The sequence below is a fragment of the Taudactylus pleione genome, unplaced genomic scaffold (assembly GCF_031769625.1).
Source record: "Taudactylus pleione unplaced genomic scaffold, aTauple2 ptg000261l, whole genome shotgun sequence".
In the NCBI taxonomy this organism is placed as follows: domain Eukaryota; kingdom Metazoa; phylum Chordata; class Amphibia; order Anura; family Myobatrachidae; genus Taudactylus; species Taudactylus pleione.
The window spans coordinates 1,896,140-1,914,843 of record NW_028284663.1 but is presented as its reverse complement, the minus strand read 5'-3'; the positions used below and the strand labels follow the sequence as shown (position 1 = coordinate 1,914,843).

The window sequence follows — 18,704 nt, the reverse complement described above, 5'->3', positions numbered from 1 at the left end:
AAGGGACGCTCGGCGCCAGCAGAATTACACGGCACCTGGTGCACTGGAAGGGCTGTATAGGGCAACTGCAGCAATAGCATATGAGGACACTTTTATATAAGCTGATTGGTTGCTATGGGCAACTTGCCCACTTCTCCACTCTCCAAGATTTGACGCACCTTCCCCTTAATTCCAAGTTGCAAAGCGTACGTTTATTTCCTAATCGTGAAGCTGCCGTACAATGAGCCATCTGTGCAGAAAGCTGGCGTAATACTGGTGTACAGGTTGTTTTGTACGCTGCAAAGAACAAATGCCCTCTTTGCCCCGTGTATGCTATGCAGGATAGGCTACGGGTGTGCAAGGACACGCTGAGACATGCGCTGGCCGTGTCCTCTGTCTGGCAGGTGCCTCCTCCTGCCGTAGTGTACAAGTAACGCGCTGCGCTTCCCGTGACGGCCTGCTCTGAGTCACCGGGAGGATGCTGGGAACGAGCGCGGTCTCTGTGTGTCCTGTGTATAATTGTCAGCATTCCTTGGCCCGGCCGTTGTTGATTTTAAGATTAAAAACATTCCAGCATTAGCTGGCACCTCTGACGAGAGGGAAACGTGTCTTTTCTTGCCAGAAGAATTTACAAAAGCAGGAGATGGAGGCGCAGAAGAGACCCTTGATGTTGGCAGCGCTGAATGGGCTTTCTGTTTCCAGAATTCCTGTGCCCGAGGACAGGCAGGATGACACGGGTATTGTGCCAATGGATGAGCGGGTAAGATGGTTTTCTGCCCAGCATTGTCTGTTTCCTTATATACAACAAACTCTTGTGTGAATGTATCCGTGTCTTAGGTGTGTTATACAGGTGTCTGTGTCCTTATACGGGGAAGGAAGTCGCTGCGTCTGGGCACATGCTGTGAGCTGCGTCTGGGCACATGCTGTGAGCTGCGTCTGGGCACATGCTGTGAGCTGCGTCTGGGCACATGCTGTGGGCTGCGTCTGGGCACATGCTGTGGGCTGCGTCTGGGCACATGCTGTGGGCTGCGTCTGGGCACATGCTGTGGGCTGCGTCTGGGCACATGCTGTGGGCTGCGTCTGGGCACATGCTGTGAGCGGGAGAACCCATACTCAAATGTAGTCAGCCCATTAAGAAGTGGATTCATTGGCACGATGCCCTTTTGCATATATGCAAATGTGCGCCTACAGCCTTGCGTTTAAACGTCTGTGCTTTCAGTGAGCCACGTTATTGCTGCAACCGTATATATAGCGCGTAGACGCGTGCCGTGTTGTTGCCAGACACATACTTTGCACCCGGCTGGTGTAGGCGGATAATCTAAGCTTCGTCTGTAACGTTCAGCACTACATGGATGTAGGGAAAGTGCGTCTCTGCGCCGTTACTTTACTCCTCATTTGCACGAAAGCCCCTGATTTGCTTTTTGAAGTTCAAGGAGCCGCAAAGCGTCACATACCTGCAGTCACAATCCTCGCGTAGGACACGCACTGCGACAATCCGCCCAATGGGAGGCGTTTATGGAAACTAGCGCAAAACCGAACAGGTGGTTGTGTATTGCACAGATAAGAGCGACCCTATCACAGTCCATCGCAGTCCATCGCAGGGCTGCTCACCTCTGATGGGAATGTTTTTTGTGTGTGTTTCCCCTGCTTACACTATTGCATAAGTAGCCCTGTGCTGACCTGCGGGGGGTTAGGAGGGTGACCCCACACACGTAGTCTCCCTGTTGATACTACCCCCGTTGTTTAGTATGGGGATCTGGTTGAGAATTTGGGCACTCCGGAAAGATTTACATTTATTTATATATATTTTTTAAACTTTTACTGCACTGTGCATTAGAACGGTTTAGTTACAAGTAACAATTTTGTGTAAAGTGCACCACATCGGAGAGCGCACAGATATTTATCGCTGCGCAAAATTGGCTTGGGTCACTGTAATAAAAGCCGCGCGCACACAATAGGGACACAGTAAGGACAGTCATGATGTAATTAGACCATAAATAAGGCTAAGCTGAGCAGCAAATACATAGAACAAGTCAAACTTGAATTCAGTTGAAAGGGTTAGTACTAGTTGGGTAATAGTTTGGACTGTTATATGACCTGCCGTAGATTTCCGCCTCTTTTCCCAATGCAGAGAAGGCACGCATTTTGATTTGAACCAGTTAGGCCATTGAGTTACAGTGCTATAAAACGACGCGTTTCGCAGTGTTCTTGCTAATGCGCTTTGTGAATAATCTCCTCTGTCTGTGACTAGTTAGAAGTCTTCCCAGGTTTCCTGATCTCTAATGTGAGTGTCCTCCCTCAGTGCAAGGCCTTGGGGCGGAGGCTGGAGGAGAGAATGGTGTTTACAGAGTACGAACAAATTCCAAAGAGAAAGGCAGATGGCGTTTTCACAACTGCAACTTTGCCGGAGAACGTAGATCGCAATAGAGTCCGCGAGGTTATTCCTTATGAAGAGAACCGTGTAGAGCTTGTCCCCACCAAAGAAAATCACACTGGTTACATCAATGCGTCACACATAAAGGTAACTGATGGTATATTTGACGGAGTGGGGGCAGCCATTTTATGGGCTGAACCAATATTCATGATGTGAATTCACTAGGAGCAAATGATCTCGCTGAGGCACGAGGCTCGCAGGGCCTCATGTTCAGTGATGTCACATTCCTAGCAAATGGATAAATGATGTTGTCCTGTATGTCTAGCTAAAATATGGTCCCCCCATGATTACACCAGTAGTGCCCCCTCACCTAGTTATACCAGCATGTCCCCCCATGATTACACCAGCAGTGCCCCCTCACCTAATTATACCAACCTGTCCCCCCATGATTACACCAGCAGTGCCCCCTCACCTAATTATACCAACCTGTCCCCCCCATGATTACACCAGCAGTGCCCCCATGATTACACCAGCATGTCCCCCCATGATTACACCAGCACTGCCCCTCACCTAATTATACCAACCTGTCCCCCCCATGATTACACCTGCAGTGCCCCCTCACCTAATTATACCAACCTGTCCCCACCATGATTACACCTGCAGTGCCCCCTCACCTAATTATACCAACCTGTCCCCCCCATGATTACACCAGCACTGCCCCTCACCTAATTATACTAACCTGTGCCCCCATGTTTACACCAGCAGTGCCCCCTCACCTAATTATACCAACCTGTCCCCCATAATTACACCAGCAGTGCCCCCTCAGGTACTTATACCAACCTGTCCCCCATAATTACACCAGCAGTGCCCCCTCACCTAATTATACCAACCTGTCCCCCATAATTACACCAGCAGTGCCCCCTCACCTAATTATACCAACCTGTCCCCCCATGTTTACACCAGTAGTGCCCCCTCACCTAATTATACCAACCTGTCCCCCCATGATTACACTAGCAGTGCCCCCTCACCTAATTATACCAACCTGTCCCCCCATGATTACACCAGCAGTGCCCCCTCACCTAATTATACCAACCTGTGCCCCCATGATTACACCAGCAGTCCCCCCATGATTACACCAGCAGTCCCCCCATGATTACACCAGCAGTGCCCCCTCACCTAGTTATACCAACCTGTCCCCCATGATTACACCAGCTGTCCCCCCTCACCTAGTTATACCAACCTGTCCCCCCATGATTACACCAGCAGTGCCCCCTCACCTAATTATACCAACCTGTCCCCCCATGATTACACCAGCAGTGCCCCCTCACCTAATTATACCAACCTGTCCCCCATGATTACACCAGCAGTGCCCCCTCACCTAATTATACCAACCTGTCCCCCCATGATTACACCAGCAGTGCCCCCTCACCTAATTATACCAACATATCTCTCCATGATTACACCAGCAGTGCCCCCTCACCTAATTATACCAACCTGTCCCCCCATGATTACACCAGCAGTGCCCCCTCACCTAATTATACCAGCATGTCCCCCCATGATTACACCAGCAGTCCCCCCTCACCTAATTATACCAACCTGTCCCCCCATGATTACACCAGCAGTGCCCCCTCACCTAATTATACCAACCTGTCCCCCCCATGATTACACCAGCAGTGCCCCCTCACCTAATTATACCAACCTGTCCCCCATGATTACACCAGCAGTGCCCCCTCACCTAATTATACCAACCTGTCCCCCATGATTACACCAGCAGTGCCCCCTCACCTAATTATACCAGCATATCCCCCCATGATTACACCAGCAGTGCCCCCTCACCTAATTATACCAACCTGTCCCCCATGATTACACCAGCAGTGCCCCCTCTCCTAATTATACCAACCTGTCCCCCCATGATTACACCAGCAGTGCCCCCTCACCTAATTATACCAACCTGTCCCCCCCATGATTACACCAGCAGTCCCCCCACGATTACACCAGCATGTCCCCCCATGATTACACCAGCACTGCCCCTCACCTAATTATACCAACCTGTCCCCCCCATGATTACACCTGCAGTGCCCCTCACCTAATTATACCAACCTGTGCCCCCCATGATTACACCAGCACTGCCCCTCACCTAATTATACCAACCTGTCCCCCATAATTACACCAGCAGTGCCCCCTCACCTAATTATACCAACCTGTCCCCCATAATTACACCAGCAGTGCCCCCTCACCTAATTATACCAACCTGTCCCCCCATGTTTACACCAGTAGTGCCCCCTCACCTAATTATACCAACCTGTCCCCCCATGATTACACTAGCAGTGCCCCCTCACCTAATTATACCAACCTGTCCCCCCATGATTACACCAGCAGTGCCCCCTCACCTAATTATACCAACCTGTGCCCCCATGATTACACCAGCAGTCCCCCCATGATTACACCAGCAGTCCCCCCATGATTACACCAGCATGTCCCCCCATGATTACACCAGCACTGCCCCTCACCTAATTATACCAACCTGTCCCCCCCATGATTACACCTGCAGTGCCCCTCACCTAATTATACCAACCTGTGCCCCCCATGATTACACCAGCACTGCCCCTCACCTAATTATACCAACCTGTCCCCCATAATTACACCAGCAGTGCCCCCTCACCTAATTATACCAACCTGTCCCCCATAATTACACCAGCAGTGCCCCCTCACCTAATTATACCAACCTGTCCCCCCATGTTTACACCAGTAGTGCCCCCTCACCTAATTATACCAACCTGTCCCCCCATGATTACACTAGCAGTGCCCCCTCACCTAATTATACCAACCTGTCCCCCCATGATTACACCAGCAGTGCCCCCTCACCTAATTATACCAACCTGTGCCCCCATGATTACACCAGCAGTCCCCCCATGATTACACCAGCAGTCCCCCCATGATTACACCAGCAGTGCCCCCTCACCTAATTATACCAACCTGTCCCCCCATGATTACACCAGCAGTGCCCCCTCACCTAGTTATACCAACCTGTCCCCCATGATTACACCAGCTGTCCCCCCTCACCTAGTTATACCAACCTGTCCCCCCATGATTACACCAGCAGTGCCCCCTCACCTAATTATACCAACCTGTCCCCCCATGATTACACCAGCAGTGCCCCCTCACCTAATTATACCAACCTGTCCCCCATGATTACACCAGCAGTGCCCCCTCACCTAATTATACCAACCTGTCCCCCCATGATTACACCAGCAGTGCCCCCTCACCTAATTATACCAGCATGTCCCCCCATGATTACACAAGCAGTCCCCCCTCACCTAATTATACCAACCTGTCCCCCCATGATTACACCAGCAGTGCCCCCTCACCTAATTATACCAACCTGTCCCCCCCATGATTACACCAGCAGTGCCCCCTCACCTAATTATACCAACCTGTCCCCCATGATTACACCAGCAGTGCCCCCTCACCTAATTATACCAACCTGTCCCCCATGATTACACCAGCAGTGCCCCCTCACCTAATTATACCAGCATATCCCCCCATGATTACACCAGCAGTGCCCCCTCACCTAATTATACCAACCTGTCCCCCATGATTACACCAGCAGTGCCCCCTCTCCTAATTATACCAACCTGTCCCCCCATGATTACACCAGCAGTGCCCCCTCACCTAATTATACCAACCTGTCCCCCCCATGATTACACCAGCAGTCCCCCCATGATTACACCAGCATGTCCCCCCATGATTACACCAGCACTGCCCCTCACCTAATTATACCAACCTGTCCCCCCCATGATTACACCTGCAGTGCCCCTCACCTAATTATACCAACCTGTGCCCCCATGATTACACCAGCAGTGCCCCCTCACCTAATTATACCAACCTGTGCCCCCATGATTACACCAGCAGTGCCCCCTCACCTAATTATACCAACCTGTCCCCCCCATGATTACGCCAGCAGTGCCCCCTCACCTAATTATACCAACCTGTCCCCCCCATGATTACACCAGTAGTGCCCCTCACCTAATTATACCAACCTGTCCCCCCATGATTACGCCAGCAGTGCCCCCTCACCTAATTATACCAACCTGTCCCCCCCATGATTACACCTGCAGTGCCCCTCACCTAATTATACCAACCTGTGCCCCCATGATTACACCAGCAGTGCCCCCTCACCTAATTATACCAACCTGTGCCCCCATGATTACACCAGCAGTGCCCCCTCACCTAATTATACCAACCTGTCCCCCCCATGATTACACCTGCAGTGCCCCTCACCTAATTATACCAACCTGTCCCCCCCATGATTACACCAGCAGTGCCCCCTCACCTAATTATACCAACCTGTGCCCCCATGATTACACCAGCAGTGCCCCCTCACCTAATTATACCAACCTGTCCCCCCCATGATTACGCCAGCAGTGCCCCCTCACCTAATTATACCAACCTGTCCCCCCCATGATTACACCAGTAGTGCCCCTCACCTAATTATACCAACCTGTCCCCCCATGATTACGCCAGCAGTGCCCCCTCACCTAATTATACCAACCTGTCCCCCCCATGATTACACCAGCAGTGCCCCCTCACCTAATTATACCAACCTGTCCCCCCCATGATTACACCAGCAGTCCCCCCATGATTACGCCAGCAGTGCCACCTTAGCTAATTATACCAACACATCCCCCACGTCACTCACGCGTTGTGTAACACGGCTTGTAGCGCACCGAGGATAGATCTATGTGACATATCTGTATATCTTTGTGCAACTGATTCTGTAAACTGAACTTGTCTTGGAGAAAAGCTGCGTCTGTTACATTGTAGCAGGTGGTATACAGAGTCAGAGACTCAGGAGCACACAGATATACAAGTATCAGATGAATCGGCACGTCTGCTGGTGCGTCCTAGTCACGTCGCATTGGAACTTAGAGGCATTTCCAGCAAAAAAGACGCCCAGCGCCAGCAGATTCTCACGGGACCAGACGCCAACTGTGTCTGGCAGAACTGCAGCACATACAAGTGAGGACACATCTGTACAGTCACAGATTGAGGCTGATGAGCACAGCATTGTAAGTTACATTACTCTATGGGGATATGAACTCTGCCTATTTGTGTAACACAGGTGGCTGTAGGGGACAAGGAATGGCATTACATCGCCACCCAGGGCCCCCTGCCCCAAACGTTCCATGACTTCTGGCAGATGGTGTGGGAGCAGGGGGTGAATGTGATCGCCATGCTGACGGCTGAAGAGGTGAGTACATTATACGCCCATCCGTCCTTCCTTCTGTTATCTGCTTGTCTCTTGTTCTTTCTTTCTGGAAGAACTTGGCCGTACTGTTATTACATCACACATAGTTACCCTAAGGGCAGAATTTGTTGGCTGCGTCCCATTAGGGTCAGATAACGTCTGTTACCGTCGCTATTTGCTAATCAGAGCACTTGGACAAATAGTAGATGAAGTGCGTTGTCCCGGAGCAGCTGCCAGCCAATCAGCATGAATTATTTTAGCCCAGCCAAATCCTGCGCGGCCATGTGATTGGAAGTCCCATGTGGGTGGGGCTAGACCACCAAGGAGGCGATCTGAGCATGTAAATGTGGACCGTGCAGAATAGTGTGTTTGTCGGATACACACCAGCAAAGTGTACCTAGCATTGTGTGTAGAACATGGAGATCTCATTAACATGACATCAATAAAGCACATCTGAAGCGCGTTAGTAATCGTGTTCCCAGCGCCTGTGAGAAGGAGCCGTGAATACTGTAACATATCTTGTAATGTGACCTTTTCTTTTTTTTTTTTTTAAGTTTTGAATGTTAAACAACAGTTCTTTAATATTTATTTTTTACCCTATTTTTTATCTCCTATGTTTTACACTTTCATGTTCAAACTCGTTCACCAGCTCCATTATTCAGATAATTCTCAGCCCCCTGGTACGAGTATTATCTGCCTGAGCGCAGGGAAGAAAACGCCCAGTACAACTTTTTGGGCTCTGCTGCAAGCCATTCCCTGTATGTTGTGTCCCCCAAGGCCTGCTGCCTGAGACCCTCTGCCTCCTCGTGAGTCTACCCATATTAATGAACCTCGTGCCTGGAATTGACCATTGTTCTCCCTGAGGTGGGACCTATAAAATGCCCCCTTCGTCCCCGTGTTCTTTCCAAAAAAAGCAAAACTATGGCAGCAAGAAAATATTCAATATTTAAAAATGGATTTTCTGCCGTTGGCTGAACCCGGCCCAGAAGCTCTGCAGTCATGGCCTTGTTTTCTGGTTTTCTTTCTCTTCCAGTATCTGACTGTAGTGTTATTGTATTTACTGTTATCTGATTTTTACTTGTGTTTATGTGATAGACATTTGCTTATTTTCCGTCTGGCTATAGAGCGACGTCCTGTGAGTGCTGCATACAATATATCACTGTAACTTCCAAACACCACAATTCTATCTCGCTCCCGGCCCCCGCGCTTCCTCGCGAGACCCTGTACTTATCACGTTGTGGGCCCAGTGGCCGCCAGGCCCACATTCCACAATCCTCATCACTGCTAATGGCATCAAGAGTCACAATTTTGTTTTATTACGCCCTGTTTGATGACGTGCCAAGTACAATAACAGGACGGTTTCCACTGCCAGCTGGGAACCGCGCTCTGTATAATATCAGTCACCTGCGGCCTCTTCAGCTTTACAATGGACGCACAGATCAGTGGGGTCATTTCCTTTAAACTCTTTCTGTGAAGTTTCGCCAGTGAATGTAATGTGCAGATCGGTGAGCACGTATCATTCACGTGTTGTCTCCACTTTACAGAATACAAAAGTTTTTGCAAAGTACGCCGAAAGTTTCCGCGCAGCTTTAAGACGCCGGCTGTCACAGCATTACATCGTTTAGCCATGTACGTGGTTACGCAGCAGTCAGTAGCGCTGCACAGGAATGGTTTTCATTGGGGTGCGGGGACAGAGTACTGGTCCCCATCCTAGGGAGAATTCTGTATTCTTCTTTTTTTGGGGGGAAAATGATACATTTTATACAAAATGCTATTATGTGGTCTCTGCCTACAGAAAATAATAACAATCCTGCTGGTGCCGTATACTAGGGACTTTTATTAACCTATATTTCTACATTTCACAGGAAGACGGAAGAGCCAAGAGTCACCGTTACTGGCCCAAGTTGGGATCCAGACATAATTCCGCTACTTATGGGAAATTTAAAGTCACCACCAATTTTCGCACAGATTCCGGTTGCTATGCAACCACCGGGCTGAAGATCAAACATCTCTTATCTGGCCAAGAGAGGACAGTCTGGCATCTGCAGTTCACCGACTGGCCGGACCACGGCTGCCCGGAGGAAGTGCAGGGATTTCTATGTAAGATGTCCGCTAACCCGGTTTCTGTCACTTGTAGGTAAATACCTGTCCGTGTATATTCTTATCCTATATGCGCTGTTATGTTTCGCAGCGTATCTGGAAGAGATACAGTCGGTTCGCCGTCACGCCAATAGCGTGCTCGACAGTAGCAGCCGCTGGAACCCTCCGGTCTTGGTTCATTGCAGTGCGGGTGTTGGAAGAACCGGCGTGGTTATTCTCACCGAGCTGATGATGCGCTGTTTGGAACACAATGAGGTAAGACGTACTGAAGGAACCCATTTTGTATCCTGAAGCCGTATTCACAGGACTACAGACTAGGGGCCCGATTCACTACGGAATACTATAGCGATTACACGCGCAGTCAAACTGCGATAATATGCTAATCCATTGCGATCGCTATGCCATACGCAGCACTACATAAGGACGCCCACTTTACCTTGCACACGTCCGTAATGTTTAGCAAGACCGCAAAACCATCGGTACATGGAGTACCATCGCAGCCTCACACACACAACCTCTGACCTTACTCAGGAATTGCTAACGTCAGCGCGCGCTATGAGGCCTCAGGCTGCGTATGGCATCGCAGTGGATATATTATGCACGCTCCTGCAATGGCTTTGAAACGCACTGTTACGCCTCCATTCGCCCGACCCCCCCACCCGTTACCACCCACAAAAGGCACTTCCTGTCATTCACTCTGCGAGGGGTCTGCGTAGTCACTGCGATCGCTGTTCTGATCGCAATGGCTAGTATGCGCACTGCCATGCATGCACATTACGCAACAATCGGCCGATGGCGTGCATAATTGCAGTTGCATACGGTAGTGAATGAGGCCCTATATGGTCACTAAATGCCACCGTGTCGCTCACATGGAAGTTGAGGTTCTTAGTTAGCAGCCCGGTTTTTCATGATTACTTTGGGTTATAAAACTCGAGGTGTACAAGATATTGGGGTCTAGTTACTAAGCAGTGTTAGGAGACAGAGTGAAAAGTGATAAGAAAGTGATAAGGTGCCAGCCAATCAGCTCCCAACTGCCATCTCACAGGCTGTGTTTAAAAAATGACAGTTGGGAGCTGATTGGCTGGCACCTTATCACTTTCTTATCACTTTTCACTCTGTCTCTTATCACTGCTTAGTAACTAGACCCCAATATCTCCAATGCGCTTCGCAAAGGCAGCTGGTACTAAATCACAGGGGACTGCCAAATCCCCAATAATATGCAAATATCACACAAAGGTACAGTCGCCAAGCAGCAGCGATTGGCCAATAGAGATTCTGAAGTCCGGTCCATGAACAGAGATGGGTCCATAATCTCTCCAATCCCAGAATTTCTTTCATCCAATCACCAATTGGGAACAAGAGAATGGAAGGGGACACTATAGTGTAATACGCAAGTAACCGTTACACCCAGTGATGGAAAATACTAAATGGTGCGCACCAGGTAGAATATTTAGGGTGTAAGGAGTTTTTAAGGCTTTAGAAAAATAATTCATGAAGTCGAAACGCGTTGGATTTCCCGAGTAGTGATTGGATGAATGAAGTGGGATTGGAGAGACCATGGACCGATTTCTGTTCATGGAACTGACTTCAGAATCTCTGTGATCAATGGCGCTCGGAGATTGTACCTTTATATTATAAAACTGTGTAATAGAGTAATGTCTTCACTTCTTTGCATGCTGATATGATTGATGAATGAAATCGAGCTTAAAGAAACCTGTATCGCACAGTACATGCGCTTCATAGGGTCACTGACATCTACACCCTTGGGAAGAATAATCATTTGAAGTCGCCAAATGATGATCGTTGATCCCTATGGCTGGTCCTGTCCCTGACGAAGGGCCTGATTCAGTGACTGATGCTAATGCAAACGCAGCTGCAATGTCTCATAGATCGCAGGTGCTAATATATGCTAATGCCTTCCAAAGCCCAGCACAGGGACGCCCCCTGCTGCCTCCTCATATAAGTACGGTGTAATCACAGCCCATCATAGGGACACCCACTGCTACCTTCTCATATCCGTACAGTGTAAGCACAGCCCAGCATAGGGACACCCACTGCTGCCTCCTCATATCTGTACAGTGTAAGTACAGCCTAGCATAGGGACACCCACTGCTGCCTCCTCATATCTGTACAGTGTAAGTACAGCCTAGCATAGGGACACCCACTGCTGCCTCCTCATATCCGTACAGTGTAAGCACAGCCCAGCATAGGGACACCCCCTGCTGCCTTCTCATATCCGTACAGTGTAAGTACAGCCCAGCATAGGGACCCCCTGCTGCCTTCTCATATCTGTACAGTGTAAGCACAGCCCAGCATAGGGACACCCCCTGCTGCCTTCTCATATCCGTACAGTGTAAGTACAGCCCAGCATAGGGACCCCCTGCTGCCTTCTCATATCTGTACAGTGTAAGTACAGCCCAGCATAGGGACTCCCACTGCTGCCTCCTCATATCCGTACAGTGTAAGTACAGCCCAGCATAGGGACACCCACTGCTGCCTTCTCATATCCGTACAGTGTAAGCACAGCCCAGCATAGGGACGCTCACTGCTGCCTTCTCATATCCGTACAGTGTAAGCACAGCCCAGCATAGGGACACCCACTGCTGCCTCCTCATATCTGTACAGTGTAATCACAGCCCACGGCTATTACTATCATTATTGTCACTGCGTGCCTCCATGTAAGCGTGTTCTCATTATTACTGTCATTGTCACTGCGTGCCTCCATGTAAGATTGTTCTCATTATTACTATCATTATTGTCACTGCGTGCCTCCATGTAAGCGTGTTCTCATTAATACTATCATTATTGTCACTGCGTGCCTCCATGTAAGCGTGTTCTCATTATTACTATCATCATTGTCACTGCGTGCCTCCATGTAAGCGTGTTCTCATTATTACTATCATTATTGTCGCTGCGTGCCTCCATGTAAGCGTGTTCTCATTATTACTGTCATTGTCACTGCGTGCCTCCATGTAAGCGTGTTCTCATTATTACTGTCATTATTGTCACTGCGTGCCTCCATGTAAGCGTGTTCTCATTATTACTGTCATTGTCACTGCGTGCCTCCATGTAAGCGTGTTCTCATTATTACTATCATTATTGTCGCTGCGTGCCTCCATGTAAGCGTGTTCTCATTATTACTATCATTATTGTCGCTGCGTGCCTCCATGTAAGCGTGTTCTCATTATTACTGTCATTGTCACTGCGTGCCTCCATGTAAGCGTGTTCTCATTATTACTGTCATTATTGTCACTGCGTGCCTCCATGTAAGCGTGTTCTCATTATTACTGTCATTATTGTCACTGCGTGCCTCCCATGTAAGCGTGTTCTCATTATTACTGTCATTATTGTCGCTGCGTGCCTCCATGTAAGCGTGTTCTCATTATTACTGTCATTGTCACTGCGTGCCTCCATGTAAGCGTGTTCTCATTATTACTATCATTATTGTCACTGCGTGCCTCCATGTAAGCGTGTTCTCATTATTACTATCATTATTGTCACTGCGTGCCTCCATGTAAGCGTGTTCTCATTATTACTATCATTATTGTCACTGCGTGTCTCCATGTAAGCGTGTTCTCATTATTACTATCATTATTGTCACTGCGTGCCTCCATGTAAGCCTGGGCAATACTGGTGTTGGTAATGGCATGTACTATATATCGGCAGCAGCAGCCATGGGCCGTGCCTAACGAGTACACAATGCCAGAAAGTGGCTGCGAAGGGCATTTGTGGGACACAGTTTCGTTTGTCTCTCCCTCCCCCGAAATTTAGATATATTTTTCTTTCCTCTGCTCAGACTCCTATAATGGGACTGAGGTCCTGAATTACAATTCTTTTTTTTCTATTGCAGAAGGTTGAGATTCCCGTGATGTTGAAGCATCTCCGAGAACAAAGGATGTTCATGATCCAGACGAACGCGCAATACAAATTTGTCTACCAAGTTCTCATCCAGTTTCTGGAAAGCTCCAGACTCATCTAATGTTGTTTATGTCATCAGACGCACGAACTCGAGGAATTCCTAGACAGAAGCCCCGACTCCCAGTATTTAACATTTTGCCATGCAGAGCACAAGGACCTTTTCTTTTTTTGTGTTGTTGTTTTTTAAATAATTTATTTTTCTCTTTAGTAATTTATGTAAAAAGTTGAACCACATTTTATGGTGTTCAGTGGTTTTTGAGTATTTTTAATCATGTTTCTGACTTTTAATATATCTTAATGCAGTGAGAAAAAAAACAACTAAAATATGATATATATATATATATCTATTTATAGTGTAAAGCAGTCTATGATTATATAGCTAGAAGGGTCATAGGCTTCTTTATACTATTCTTTACAATGATTACTTGTCTATTTTTTTGTTTCTTTTTTAAAGCTTCTCATTAATATATGGTTTGCAAATTGTGTGTTTATACAGTATCCGTCTGCTGCGTAGATAACATGAAAAAAAGCACCTTACGTAAGGTATAATATAGACCCAACAAATGGCCATGATTAAATAGAGGCACAATAGACTAGGGGAATACTTGGGAATGAATAGGACAATATGTGGGCACCGTGGGGTTGGCACTTCTCATGCCCCTAGGCAAACGGCAGCAAATTGAGACATTAGGGCATATTCAGATAATTGTTTTTGCAGTAAAACGCATTGAAAATTGTGCAAGCAATGCGGGTTGTATTTATCACGTTGGCAATCCTTGGCTAATTCATACTCAGGGTGGCAAGCCGTTAAAGTACATAGCTCTTTGGCGTCTGTGTCGTCTCTGCTGGATTTCTGGAGGGGGGCGGACTGACCCGTGGTTTACACTGCCAGACAGCTGAGTTGCTCAGACACTGGGATCAGTAATCCCTATGCTTGCTCCATGTTTGTCATAATGGGGTCACATTGTGAGTTAGGCAGCATGGTTACATTCTGCGAAAACGTTGTCCTATCAGGCCCACGTGGTTATCGGGGGCAGCACTTTAAAACTGGAATATATATATATATATTACACAAACTGAGTAGAGGTATGGCCACAAGCTCAGGTGCTCACTCGATACAGCGTAACAAGTCTACGAGATTTTTTTTGCCAATGTTTTTCAGCTTTGAACATATGGACCAAGGTTTTTTTTTAATTAGTTGTAAATTATTTGGATTATGTGGAATTAGAGAAAAATATCTGGATAATAATTTTGTAAAGTTGGGAGTGGATTAAAATGATATAACTATCCCAGCAATTGGTCACAAATATCTTCTATATTTGCATATAATTTACATATAACACATATGGATCCCTTCCTGGGATCTCCTGGCCAAATAATCCATAATTAAAGACTAAGGGGGAGATCTATCAAACCTAAAGAGGACAATCTAAAAAAATGACAGAAGCTGATTGGTTACAGCAGGGGAACATCTCGCCTTATATCTTCTATTTTGAATACATTCCAGGTATAATAATGAAAATGAAGTTCAGGGTCACACAGGCAATTTGGAACACATCATGCAAACTGGCTGCTAAATCTACTGAAGAAGAAGATACAATTCAGGCTCATTCACGCGTCTGCTATGTGAAAAAGCAATGCTAACGCGTTTCACCAATACAATCTATTGTGCTGGTAGTGTGCATTGAAGTATGAGGAACAGGCCATCCCATCTTCTACATTTCTAAAAGTGGCTTTAAAGTTTTATAACATTTCTACCCTCATTTCTGTACAAGTCCTGGCCCCCTCGATCCCTTTATCCTGACAGTTTTACCTCACTTGTCCACAAAGTTAGTTCCCTTCCAATCAGTATCTCAGGGAACCCCCCCCCCCCCATACTCCCAACGCACCATATTTTACCCACCCCCGTGTTAGTTGGGCCTAATTTTACAAAAATGATCTGCTATGCTACTGAAACTCAAATATTTATTAGTGAATTTTATTACATTATGTTTAAAAAAAACAACAAAATGACAAAAACGAGCTCCTGAAATGTAAAAAATCACTTTAAGATTCTCCATTTAATTTTTTTTTTTTTAAATATTTCATGCACATTTCAATTTTTTGTGCCGTCATTGTGTTAGGGAATTTCCTGCAATGCTGTGAAAACAACATGAACTAGATAGACTCTGAAGGATGGCACTGATTGCAATGGGTTCTTTTCTGATTTTAACGCAAGACCGATCCTGATGAAACAAGTTTGGTTTTTTTTTTGTTTTTTTTAAATGAAAGGAAAAAGTTAAATGTGATTTCCCTTTTCGGGGCTCCATGTGTGTCTAGTCTGTAAGTGTAACATTTATCCTATGTGTAATGTTTACTATTGCTAGCACTAGGTTTTCCTACTGACTCCCGGGCAGCTGTGCAGGGCGCCAATGTGAGGCCGCAGAGACGCCAGGCTACTGTATAATACTGATGTCAGGATTTATGATGCCATGGTAAAGGCTGGGCATAGACCGAGAACTGCATACCCCTGCCACATACCAAGGATACACTCTCTAACTGTGTCTAACAATTGATAGGGGTTATACAAAAGATATATATTTTAATATACACACTTAAAATGTCCACAATGTTTTAGGAAGTGAACAGACTGACCTTTACATTTGTACCATTCAGAATATAATATTCCCAGGGATTCATTCACTTCTGTGTGTAGCATTTATTGCAGTAGTCATTGCTGACTGGTCTCTGTCTGTCTATCATACATGAACACACCTAAAGAATCTGGCATTCCCTCCTTACATGAGACGTTACTATGTCCTGGTGCCTTCCGGTGCCGTTTGCAATTGCCAAAATTATAATAATGAAAAAAAAATCTGTCAGATGCAGGATCAATAGAAGACATGCAGGAAATTAACACAAAATACAGAAGTGTACCAGCAACATAATGGCCATAGCTTAAAAAAAAAAAAAATGACAAAAACAAAAGCTGCAATTTAAAAGGCAAAACCAGGTAACTTTTGCATTTCGCGTTGTGCAAGTTATTACATAAGAACCTGCATCCATGTCCTGCATTGCTGATTGTAAATGAGCATCATTGTGTCTCTTTAGAAGTGATATGCAGGGAAAAAGTGTGTGCCGCACCATTTTGTAGGTAGGAACGGCCCCTGAAACTGGATTCGACTTTTGACCCAGCTTCCGGGACATCTGAAGTTCATCCCATGAGTCAGTCACCTTTTACCAGGCCCCAAAATCTGTGGGGTCTTATTTTTTTTTTTACAGGACACCTCTCTGAGTAATGGCGGCCATTTGTGTGCTGATTGGGGCCTGAATGACTGAGGAAACTGATTAGCCCACAAAATGGCTGCCTTCATCGTCTGTACATGACAGAAAATGTCTGTTCGCAACTCTGGTCTTGAAAATAATGGTGGGTGGGGGGATTTTTGTTTTATACTGTTAACTTTTCTATATATTTTTTTTTTTTTGCTAACTTAATGAGGAAACTATACTGTATATTTGTTTTATGTTGCTCCTTCTACATAGTATTTTATACAAGAGTTTTTTATAACCCACCGTTATCACGGTGGCTATGGCTTCCGGAAACAAATGCTGAGGTTTTAGTAATTTGTATACGGTCTCTTTAAATCATTTTCAGTCTTATTTTTCCCTTCTTCATCCTAACCGTACCCCCACATATAGCAAAAAGAGGTGGGCCTCGTGGTCTATCTTTCTGCGAAATGAGTCGGAGAGCCGGCTGATGTGCGTGTCCCCCGTTACCTTTATGTACCACTGCGTAAAACCCTGCGCAATGCAGAAGATTCGTGATGATTCAGTGACGCTCAGAGTTGCTAATGATGCCAGCTGCAATCTTTGGTATATGTGGGGGGCGAAGCCGCATTATATGCCTTGGGCCCTACGCAAGATCCTGGTTTAGGCTCCCTTCCCTCAATTTGCCAAAATATACGGGTTTAAGTAATCCGGAGTCCCTCAATCGCCACTGATTACCCATTATGCAAGTTGCCTAATGCTGGGCAGTGGGATACAGATGTGTCCTCATACATCTAGCCTTCTTGCGCGTTAAAAACAGCCCTTCTAGTCGAGCTGTGGCGTGACCCAGCGCCGAGCGTCTTTTTGTGCAACTTTTTTCCCTTCAAAGTGTTATTCGCACAGCAGCTTCTGATTAAAATAATAAGCAGCCTATACGCCTGTGTGCGACTATCTGCACGCGTAATGCTACATTAATGTCACAGCTGCTGACACTGTAACGTAGCATTTTACATGCAGATACAGCGGCACACAGAACATAGGCTGCATATCACTTTAATCAGAAGCTGCTTCTGCGTTCTATTCTCATCGCTGTGCGAATAAGACGCACGAAAAAACTGCCGCTACTGAGTCACACGGAGCTCCCGCGTTGTGTAACGCACAGAGCATAGATGTATCTGGACACATCTGTACGTTTAACAGGTTGTAATGTACCTAAGATCTTATTAGAGTGGCAGTTATATAACCATTATAGTTACTGTGCATTTTATGTCTGTATACAATTGTAAATAAAATAGTTTCTGGCTAATATAAGACATAACTACATCTAAACAGTATTTTTTTGCACCACAAGTTTTTTTTTATACAGTTATTATACATTATATTAACCGAGCGCATAAAGACATTTTCGCTCCCGAACAGTCTCTTTTTACGTTCAGTTACTCCACTTTGCTTGTCGTCTTTTCTACGATGTGAAATGAAATGTGTTTTTATATACTTCCATTTTGTACCAAAATACAGTTTTATGCTTTGTCTGTATATTTGATTTTCTTAAAGCTATTCCGTTTTGTGGGGTGCGTGGGGAATTTGTGTATAATTACAGGACTGTCACTGTAAATATGAGGTTTATTCAGCAGAGAAGATTCGCTTTTATAAATAAATAAATGAATTATTGCAAATATTAAGAATTCAGAATTTGATTTTTTTTTTTTTTTTTTGGTTCATTATGTGCGTCACACTGCGGAAAGAACAAATCTATTTACACTGAAAGATTTTATCTACTGTATTTCCTGAGAGAGCTTAGTTACTATTGTAACGCAATCACTCCGATATCTGCCCTAT

General features: G+C 46.2%; 1 protein-coding gene across 3 annotated transcripts in view; it reads left to right on the top strand.

Moving 5' to 3' along the window:
* Positions 1-18,544, top strand: part of PTPN14 (protein tyrosine phosphatase non-receptor type 14) — a 158,283-nt gene extending 139,739 nt beyond the window's left edge. For 2 of the 3 annotated variants that reach the window (XM_088481049.1, XM_088481050.1), the window contains exons 14-19: positions 602-739; positions 2,282-2,500; positions 7,476-7,604; positions 9,467-9,701; positions 9,793-9,956; positions 13,552-18,544. In XM_088481049.1, coding sequence (XP_088337175.1) covers positions 602-739; positions 2,282-2,500; positions 7,476-7,604; positions 9,467-9,701; positions 9,793-9,956; positions 13,552-13,680 — 1,014 coding nt within the window. In that variant the 3' untranslated portion in view covers positions 13,681-18,544. The remainder of the gene's footprint in view (positions 1-601; positions 740-2,281; positions 2,501-7,475; positions 7,605-9,466; positions 9,702-9,792; positions 9,957-13,551) is intronic. The other variant, XM_088481051.1, reaches the window with a different exon arrangement.
* Positions 18,545-18,704: the final 160 nt, after the last annotated feature.